The 10,892-nt window shown below is 46.8% G+C and overlaps 1 protein-coding gene across 1 annotated transcript in view; it reads left to right on the forward strand.

The window, feature by feature from the left end:
- The window catches only part of LOC133646054 (SH3 and multiple ankyrin repeat domains protein 3-like), a 130,434-nt gene extending 120,304 nt beyond the window's left edge, over positions 1–10,130 (forward strand). The window contains exon 12 of the mRNA XM_062041030.1: positions 9,714–10,130. Coding sequence (XP_061897014.1) covers positions 9,714–9,933 — 220 coding nt within the window. The 3' untranslated portion in view covers positions 9,934–10,130. The remainder of the gene's footprint in view (positions 1–9,713) is intronic.
- The last annotated feature ends 762 nt before the right edge of the window (positions 10,131–10,892 follow it).

Here is a 10,892-nt window from a genome sequence, read left to right on the forward strand (position 1 = left end):
GCCGCGCAAGAAATTTAAAAAAAAAAAAAAAAAAAAAAAAACTTTTTTTTTTTTTTTTTTTTTTTTCATTAAATCAACATAAAAAACACAATATATACATTATATATCAATATAGATCAATACAGTCTGCAGGGATACAGTCCGTAAGCAAACATGATTGTATTTCTTTATGAAAAAAAAAAAAAAAAAGGATCCGTGGGACAAATTTTCAAGCGTTGACCGGTCCGCAGCTACAAAAAGGTTGGGGACCACTGATGTAGCGGACAACATGAATGATATAGTGGACAACATGAATGATGTAGCGCAGTGGTCCCCAACTACCGACAGATTGGTACCGGGCCGCGCAAGAAATTAAAAAAAAAAAAAAATACTTTTTTTTTTTTTTTTTTTCATTAAATCAACATAAAAAACACAATATATACATTATATATCAATATAGATCAATACAGTCTGCAGGGATACAGTCCGTAAGCAAACATGATTGTATTTCTTTATGAAAAAAAAAAAAAAAAAGGATCCGTGGGACAAATTTTCAAGCGTTGACCGGTCCGCAGCTACAAAAAGGTTGGGGACCACTGATGTAGCGGACAACATGAATGATATAGCGAACAACATGAATGAAATAGCGGACAACATGAATGATATAGTGGACAACATGACTGATGCAGTCGACAACATAATAGAAGAGACAGGCCACATGAATGATGACCACATCAAACAGGAGTCACAACCTGGCAGTGACACTTTGTGTGGTGTTGGACTTGTCCCACTTTTTGTGTGGCCATGAAGGCAGCAGTGGCTAAGTGTTGGTACAGTTGAGGTGAAGTGTTGGTACAGGTGAGGTGAGGTGAGGGATGTGACAAATGACAAATAGTTTGTTCAAGCCTGGTTTGTACGGCACAAAAAGACCAGTTGTTATATACTTGACTCATGTTTGTGGTGTGGTTATGGTGGAGTATAAACAGTGTGGCACTGGTTATGGTAGAATATAAACAGTGTGGTGTGGTTATGGTGGCATATAAACAGTGTGGCACTGGTTATGGTGGAACATAAACAGTGTGGCGTGGTTATGGTAGAATATAAACAGTGTGGTGTGGTTATGGTGGAACATAAACAGTGTGGTGTGGTTATGGTGGAATATAAACAGTGTGGTGTGGTTATGGTGGAATATAAACAGTGTGGCATGGTTATGGTGGAACATAAACAGTGTTGTTTGGTTATGGTGGAATATAAACAGTGTGGTGTGGTTATGGTGGAACATAAACAGTGTGGTGTGGTTATGGTGGAATATAAACAGTGTGGTGTGGTTATGGTGGAACATTAACAGTTTTGTTCAATCAAGCATAGACTTGCTGTGCCGAGGATATGCAAGCAGTGCACAATTAGAGGGAATGTTGGATATGGGTGTCAACTTCGTCAGCATTCAGTCAATGCTGACTAGTGGGCAGCCTAGGACGGAGTCGGCTCTTTATCAAGTCAGCTCCTGTCTTGGAGGGTACTGTTCCACCCCAGCACGGATGGTCCATGATCAACACGCAGGATTATACTCCTGTTTTCAAATGGGAATTACATCCGTGTCAATTCCATTTCATGGCAACGTGTTCCACTTGAGGTGACACAGCCACTCATCATCTGCGTCTTAGCTCATCCAATTAGGTCTTATTCCCCAGGTGTGTTATTCCCCAGGTGTGGTTCTTGCAAAGTCAGTAGTGATGAAGACTTCATTGTTGTCTCCATGATGCAAGTGTGGCCAGCACACATCAAGTCATTCGCCATATCCTTCAAGTCCACAATTGTGTATCATGTGCTAGCCATGATAGGTAGATAGATAGATAGATAGATAGATAGATAGATAGATAGATAGATAGATAGATAGATAGATAGATAGATAGATAGATAGATAGATAGATAGATAGATAGATAGATAGATAGATAGATAGATAGATAGATAGATAGATAGATAGATAGATAGATAGATAGATAGATAGATAGATAGATAGATAGTGTTGCGTCAGACCAGCTCTTCCTCCCAGGGAATCTAAGTTACTGGTCAATCCCAAGTTCTTTCGATGACATATATGCTGAGTAAGGACCATCAAGACAGAATTGGAATATTATCAAGTTTTACTGAAATTTCATGAGATCAGCTTAATCAATACATTCATATCGGCTACTCTAGTTGATCTGACATTCAAACGGAAAAGCCAACTCCTTGCACACAAAGAAAGCCCCCATCTCTCCCCCTCGCAACACTGAGAAGAAAAGAGTGGGGGTTGTGTTTCAGATTCCGGTGGTTTAAGACACTAAACAGACCTCTGAACACAAGAGAAACTAGTAGAATATACAAAGGAAAAGTACTAGCTACTCTAAACATGGCTATGTAAAGAGAAATAACTCTTAAACATATATGCATTCTCCACAATAGATAGTTCTTTATTGATTCCTTCAGGAGAGTTCACTTGTGTCACACCTGTGTCACACCTGTGTCGCACCTGTGTCGCACTTGTGTCGCACTTGTGTTGCCCACCATGCATGGACAACTTGAATGAGTCCATTTCAATTCCTGTCTTTCGTCTGCCATTTGTGGTGTGAAAATAGATGCAGCGTGACACAAATACTCACTCACACACACACGCACACACACACACACACACACACACACACACACACACACACACACACACACACACACACACACACACACACAGAGCACTTCTCCAACTGGAATGTGTTTCTGCACGGCACCGCTGTTGTGTTTGTCTTTGTGCATAAATGGTGTGTCTGCGTGCTCTTACACCCGCGAAGAGCGACTGAACATCAGATCAATCACCACTGCGGACTTATTACCGGCTATTTTAGCGTCAGCTGCGGATTTGGTCCATTTTTGGATCAAAAGAGGGAAACCGCACCGGAGAGGAAAGCGAGCGGGAGCCCTTATCCGTCTCCACAGACGAGGATTACGCTCACCCTTACCTGGCATCTTTCTCTCCAACGTCCGCTCACTTCCCAACAAGATGGACAAGCTAGTGTTGCTGATGAGAAAAAACAAAGATTTTCCCTCATCTTGTGTTTTGTGCTTCACGGAGACGTGGCTGAGCGCGAGTGTCCCGGACAGCGCAGTTCAACTGGAGGGCTTTCATCTTCTCCGCACGGACCGAGACCCGGGGAAAAACAAGGTGGAGTCTGCTTTTTCATCAACAACAGTTGGTGTACAGACATGACGGTGATATCCCAACACTGCTCTCCTGCTCTGGAATATCTTTCCATTCACTGTAAGCCTTTTTACTCACCGCGTGAGATCGTTTCATTCATACTGGTGGCTGCCTACATACTGCCCTGCGCGGACGTGCATGACGCTCAGCGCACGCTTGCAGGCCAGATCTTACGTGTAGAACGGTCTTTTCCGGACTCTCTTGTTATCGCGCTTGGTGATTTTAACAAGGGGAAACTTGAGCCAGGAATTACCCAAATATAGGCAGTTTATTAAATGCCCGACCAGAGAGGAGAACACTTTGGATCACTGTTACACCACAATAAGCAGAGCATACAATGCAGTCCCGCGCGCTGCCCTCGGACTATCAGATCACGTGATGGTGCACTTGACCCGTTCATACAGACAGAGACTGAAACTGGCTAAACCTGTTATGAAAACAATTAAGAAGTGTCTGTGGGAGAGCTGCGCGCATGTTCGGAGACGACAGACTGGGAGGCAATTGGAGCGGCCGCGGACAATCTGGACGAGTATACGGACACTGTGACCTCATACATACAGTTCAATGAGGCGCACATCATTCCAACGCGCACCAGGGCTCGTTCTAACAACGACAAGCCCTGGTTCATACCCAAGCTCCGACAGCTGCGCAAGGAGAAGGAGGCTGCGTGGAGGAGCGGGGACCGGAGTACCTACAGAGAAGCAAAGTACCACTTCAGCAGGGAAGTGGAGAAAGCTAAATCTGTGTACTCTAACCGTCTACAGGAACAGTTCAGCTCCAATGACTCTGCAGTCGTGTGGAGTGGGCTGAGGGCCCTTATGAACTATGAGCCCAAAGCCCCCCAGGCCCTGAACGACCGGACTCTCGCCCAGGGCCTCAATACACATTACTGTCATCATGAACGGCCATCATCTCTTCACAGCTCTGCTCCCCCCACCATCACTAGTGAGCAGTAGAGAATATGAAGTGATTTTTGGTCTAGAACAGGGGTGTCAAACTCAAATACAGAGTGGGCCAAAATTTAAAACTGAACAAAGCCGCGGGCCAAGGTTGAACAAATTAACCTTTCAATAGGGACCCAAACAAGTTTTGCATTGAATATTGAACAAGCAAGGCTTATATAACTTTATAGTGACATGCAAAATCCAGTTTCAAATAATAATAATAATAATAATAACAATTAAAAAATATCAATGGCATATCAAATAAAATGTAAATAAAAATTGAATGCCTCTTTTCTATTTGCAGCCTTCTGAGGTAAATATCAAAATGAACTTGGTGGGTGGGGGCGGGGTTTGGTGCTAGCGGGGGTGTATATTATAGCGTCCCGGAAGAGTTAGTGCTGCAAGGGGTTCTGGGTATTTGTTCTGTTGATGTTGTGTTACGGTGCGGATGTTCTCCCGAAACGTGTTTGTCATTCTTGTTTGGTGTGGGTTCACAGTGTGGCGCATATTTGTAACAGTGTTAAAGTTGTTTATACGGCCGCCCTCAGTGTGACCTGTATGACTGTTGACCAAGTATGCCTTGCATTCACTTATGTGTGTGTAAAAGCCGCATATATTATGTGACTGGGCCGGCACGCTGTTTGTAGAGGTTGTAGAGGACGTTGAAGGCAGTGCCTTTAAGGCACGCCCCCAATAATGTTGTCCGGATGGAAATCGGGAGAAATTCGGGAGAATTGTTGCCCCGGGAGATTTTTCGGAAGGGAGTCTCCCTGGAGGGTTGGCACTCATAATTATGAGTATTAGCGGCACCGCCGCTGTATAATAGATAGTACTTTATTGATTCCTTCGGGAGAGTTCCCTCAGCCAGTGGGCCAGCTCTAATGTTAATTTGATATTGCCTCAAGGGCCAAATGAAATTACACGGCGGGCCAAATTTGGCCCGCGGGCCAGAGTTTGACACCCATGGTCTAGAACATGTTTTGATTTATTTATTATTGACTCGTTTCTTGCTACTTTATGTTGTACATTTTTACATGAGGTTTCCAGTTCATTTTATCATCTATTATTACACCCAAAAATGTGTTTTCTTTTACCCTTTCAATGTCTACTCCGTCTACATGTATTTGTGTTTGACTTTCCCTTCTACTGTTGCCAAATATCATTATTTTAGTCTTACTGAGATTCAAAGATAGTCTTTTTTTGTCAAACCATCTTTTTAATTTGTTCATTTCTACTCTTATTATTTGTATGATCTTCTGTGTGTTCTCTCCTGAACAAAACACAGTTGTATCATCTGCAAATAATACTAACTTTAAGTCCTTTGTAACTGTACAAACGTTTGTATAAAGATTGAACAATTTTGGTCCAAGTGTTGATCCCTGAGGTACACCACAAGATATTTTCATCTCTGTGGAAGTGTGTTTGCCTATCTTCACGTATTGCTTCCTGTTGGTTAACTAGCTTCTGACCCAGTCCTAGACCAACCCTCTGATTGCATACCTTTCTAGTTCATTAGGATATTATGATTAATTTTGTCAAATGCTTTTGTTAAATCCATAAACTCTGAATGCCATTGATGTTGAGATGTTGGCTCTGTATCCGTATTGGTTGTCTGGGAGTGTTTTGTTTTTATTTATGGATTTGTCTAATCTGTTGTTCAATAATTTTAGAAAATTGTGGAAGTAGAGAAACAGGTCTGTAGTTTGTAAACTGGTGTTTGTCTTCAGTCGTAGTACTATTTTAATTTTATCTGGGAATGTTTGAAATGATGACGTAGGAGTCGCTTCCTAGCGGTTCCCCTGCTACACAGTTTTAATGATCCTCAATAAGCTCATCAATAATATTTTCAGATATACAGGACTTTTCAGTCTCTCCAAGTCCTCTCAGTCCTCCCTCTTCCTGTTCCCGGCCGCTACTGGTAAAGACAACAGGTGATTAGACAACTCGTACCACCTGGGAAATCTAATCACCTGTTCAGCTGTGTTTCGAAGCCGGCAATAACACGCCCCTGTCTGTCGGTGCGCTGTCCTCAGCACCTTGGACAGGGGCGGTGACCTCCACTCCCGCAGGCGGCGCTGGCCACGCCTCCCTCCACAGATAGGTTGCTGATATATGATATCTTTCAAGTCTGGTTCCACCGCTGGTAACGGTGTATTACCTCATAGGCGGCTTCTTGTCGCGCTCATGGTTGCTCAGCGGCAAAGTTGTTGGTGTTGTTTGCTTCTGCGGCTCTATGGTGTGTTTTTTTTTTTGTTTCTTTTGTTTTGTTGTTTTTTTCCCCACGTAATTATGCACCGGCCAGGGCTGTGTCCACCTTTCCTGTTGATCAATTGTGTGGTCAGAAGCTTTAAAAAAAAAATGGTTTAGTTTTGGGTTGCTAAGCAATGACTTTCAGCTAGCATCTAGCTAGTTAGCCCCTGGCTTTCCGGCACCTTTGGTTCGCTTATTTTAGCGAATCTTAGCAAGCTGTCTTGTTGCCGTGATCACAATCAGAAGTCAAAAATTACAGTTTTTGGGTCAAAAACTGTAGTGTCGGGAGCGCAGCTCTTCCCTCGGAAACAGCCACAAATTAGCCGCGCTGTTTTTTGGTTAGGAATGCGTAGGAAAAAAGGCTTGAAAATCCGGTATTGTTTTTCTTCAGTCTCTCTGCTCACGCCAAATGACACTTTAATCCAGATTAAAAATGAATGATATTTAATTGTGATGAATTAATGATGTAATTAATCTGATTATAAGAATGAGTCACAAATAAATCATGATGATTGATTTGCTGGTGTTACCGTTCATATGCCAAACATGCAAACTGGTAGGGTGTATGGGTAAGACACTAAGACGTGTGAGGAGTGGGCACGGCGCTTGCAGCACAGGGCTCCGTTGTAGCGAGGAAGGGGACGCATGAAGACTAGGTGGAGCTCTACACCCCAGAGAGGGAGGAGGCAGTCTGAATGAAGACTAGGTGGATCTGCCACCGCTCTACACCCCAGAGAGAGAGGAGGCCGTCCGAATGAAGACTAGGTGGATCTGCCACCGCTCTAAACCACAGAGAGAGAGGAGGCAGTCTGAATGAAGACTAGGTGGATTTGCCACCGCTCTACACCCTAGAGAGAGGAGGCAGTCTGAATGAAGACTATGTGGATCTGCCACTGCTCTACACCCTAGAGAGAGGAAGCAGTTTGAATGAAGACAGGGTGGATCTGCCATCGCTCTACACCCCAGAGAGGGAGGAGGCCGTCCGAATGAAGACTAGGTGGATCTGCCACCGCTCTACACCCCAGAGAGGGAGGAGGCCGTCCGAATGAAGACTAGGTGGATCTGCCACCGCTCTACACCCCAGAGAGAGAGGAGGCCGTCCGAATGAAGACTAGGTGGATCTGCCACCGCTCTACACCACAGAGAGAGAGGAGGCAGTCTGAATGAAGACTAGGTGGATCTGCTACCGCTCTACACCCTAAAGAGAGGAGGCAGTCTGAATGAAGACTAGGTGGATCTGCCACTGCTCTACACCCTAGAGAGAGGAAGCAGTCTGAATGAAGACTAGGTGGATCTGCCACTGCTATACACCCCAGAGAGAGGAGGCAGTCTGAATGAAGACTAGGTGGATCTGCCACCGCTCTACACCCCAGAGAGAGGAGGCAGTCTGAATGAAAACTAGGTGGATCTGCCACCACTCTACACCCCAGAGAAAGAGGAAGCAGTCTGAATGAAGACTAGGTGGATCTGCTACCGCTCTACACCCCAGAGAGAGAGAGAGAGAGGAGGCAGTCTGAATGAAGACTGGGTGGATCTGCCATCGCTCTACACCCCAGAGAGGGAGGAGGCAGTCTGAATGAAGACTAGGTGGATCTGCCATCGCTCTACACCCCAGAGAGGGAGGAGGCAGTCTGAATGAAGACTAGGTGGATCTGCCACCGCTCTACACCACAGAGAGAGAGGAGGCAGTCTGAATGAAGACTAGGTGGATCTGCCACCGCTCTACACCCCAGAAAAAGAGCAAGCAGTCTGAATGAAGACTCGGTGGATCTACCTCCACTCTACACCCCAGAGAGAGGAGGCAGTCTGAATGAAGACTAGGTGGATCTGCCACTGCTCTACACCCCAGAGAGAGAGGAGGCAGTCTGAATGAAGACTCAGTGGATCTGCCACCGCTCTAAATCCCAGAGAGAGAGAGAGAGGAGGCAGTCTGAATGAAGACTAGGTGGATCTGCCACCGCTCTACACCCCAGAGAGAGAGGAGGCAGTCTGAATGAAGACTAGGTGGATCTGCCACCGCTCTACACCCCAGAGAGAGGAGGCAGTCTGAAGGGTGGCTCCTATGGATGCCAGTCAAGGAGGTGGTTGGAAAAAGAGGGGAGGAGCCACAGTTCAATCAAATAGGCTGAAGCTTTTGCTCTCCCCTCCCCCCATCATCTACCCTACAGCACACACACACACACACACACACACAGAGACACACACACACACACTAGGAATATTTACACACACTCCCAGTTTTTCAATGGCGCATGTAGACTGGCAGAAGGAGACGGTGGTGCACTGGGACCACACGTGAGCCATGCGCTGGCAACGTGCCGGCGGCGGCGGCGGCGGCTGTGATAACGGCGGCGTTAGCGAGAGCGCGGGGTGCTCGGTGTGTGCGTGCGCAGAGCTCGCATGCACGTAGACGGCGTGCAGGGTGTGTGCAAGCTGTCGAGGGGAGGGGAGCAACATAACAGCAGCAGTGGTAGCAGCGCTAGCATCACGGCCACAGCGTGTGTGAGCGCATGTCCGCCAGCGCGTGTGTGTGTGTGTGTGTGTGGTGTGTGTGTGTGTGTGTGTGTGTGTGTGTGTGTGTGTGTGCGTGTGTGTGAGTGCTGCTGGCAAGGAAGGCAAGGGTGTGTGTGTGTGTGTGTGAGGGCTGCTGGCAAGGAAGGCAAGTGTGTGTGTGTGTGTGTGTGTGTGTGTGTGTGTGTGTGTGTGTGTGTGTGTGTGTGTGTGTGTGTGTGTGTGTGTGTGTGTGTGTGTGTGTGTGTGTGTGTGTGTGTGTGTGTGTGTGTGTGTGTGTGTGTGTGTGTGTGTGTGTGTGTGTGAGGGCTGCTGGCAAGGAAGGCAAGGGGGCGACAGGAGCAGGAAACACGGCGGGACTCCCAAAGAGAAGGAGTCGGGGAGCTCAAAGTGCATCCTCGCCGCCCCCTCGGCCGGAGTCGGGATCTGTAGTCCCACCTGGAGACCTGCAGGATATCTGTCTCTCCTTCACGAGTCAGGATGACTGGGAGGGGATTCCAGATGGATCTATGGACGGGAAGGAGACTGCCTCCAACCATCTTTGTTTTGCTTAGGATGCTCGGGAGAGGGTAGGAAGAGTAGAGACCAGAAGGAAGGACATAGGGCGGGCTACTGTACCATGGCTCCTATGGAGGACTAACTCTTGTTATTCGGACGCAAGTTGGACCTTTATGAATCTCTCCCGGTCTTTAAAAACCAGGGGCTGTCACCAGCTGGCAACCACCATGTCTGTGACCACGGGCTTCAGCTACCAGCTCCCCGGGATCACCACGGTAACCTATGTGTTTGTTTACAGCCCCGGGTCCGTGCAGCGGGACCCCAGCCCGCCTCATCACACCCCGCCGGCGCTGACGGGCACACGCGGGCCCAAGCGGAAACTCTACAGTGCCGTCCCGGGTCGCACCTTCATCGTCGTCAAGCCTTACGCCCCGCAGGGGGAGGGGGAGATCCAGCTCAATCGCGGAGAGAGGGTCAAAGGTAGGGAGGTCCTCGTTTTGCCCCGTGTGTGCATTTAAGTGTGTGTGTGTCCATTAGTGCACCTGACCACTTCCCAGCAGGCAACCTTGACTATACGTCCTACTTTGAAACAATAAAGTAGTTGTATTTGCAACGGAGACAACGTTGTCGGTTGGGAAATGACCACATTTCAATGTCAAATCAACGCCACAACATGACATTGAATCGATGTCGTCAAGAAGCATGTTGTTTCAACCACGTATTTGCGATGTACAATATTGGTCGAGAAAATGACCAAATGTCAATGTCAAATCAACGTCACAACCAATGTTCCCTCTAAGGTGCGCGCCTGTGCAATTGCGCGTCCTCTGCGCACGGCAAATCTATGCCACGCACGAAAAATAAGCGCATAACAATTTTCGAGACGACAGAGAAAACTGTTTTCGTCGTCGTTGTTCAAATATTGTAACGTCTTTCGAGACTCTTTGAGTTCATGAATTCCATCCGTCACTTTACTGAGCAAAACTCTTTATTGTCGGCCTTAAACACATCACCAAAACATTAGTAAAAAAAAACGATATCTAGCAAAACTGCTCATTTTCTGCAGTACAAACCAGACCAAACGCAACTTTGTTATATCAACAGCAGCCGCTCGCTCTTTCTCACTTGCGCCAACACATGCACATATGGCACTTAGCCAGTGATGCGTTTACAGCCACACAAAAAGTCGGACAACTCCAACACCACACATAAAGTGTCATTCCAGGTGGTTACACTATGATTTACCAATCAAATGTGTGTTTATTCTAGTGTCATTTATTCCATCCATCCATCCATCTTCTTCCGCTTATCCGAGGTCGGGTCGCGGGGGCAGCAGCTTAAGCAGGGAAGCCCAGACTTCCCTCTCCCCAGCCACTTCGTCCAGCTCCTCCCGGGGGATCCCGAGGCGTTCCCAGGCCAGCCGGGAGACATAGTCTTCCCAACGTGTCCTGGGTCTTCCCCGTGGCCTCCTACCGGT

The sequence above is a fragment of the Entelurus aequoreus genome, linkage group LG03 (genome assembly GCF_033978785.1).
Source record: "Entelurus aequoreus isolate RoL-2023_Sb linkage group LG03, RoL_Eaeq_v1.1, whole genome shotgun sequence".
In the NCBI taxonomy this organism is placed as follows: domain Eukaryota; kingdom Metazoa; phylum Chordata; class Actinopteri; order Syngnathiformes; family Syngnathidae; genus Entelurus; species Entelurus aequoreus.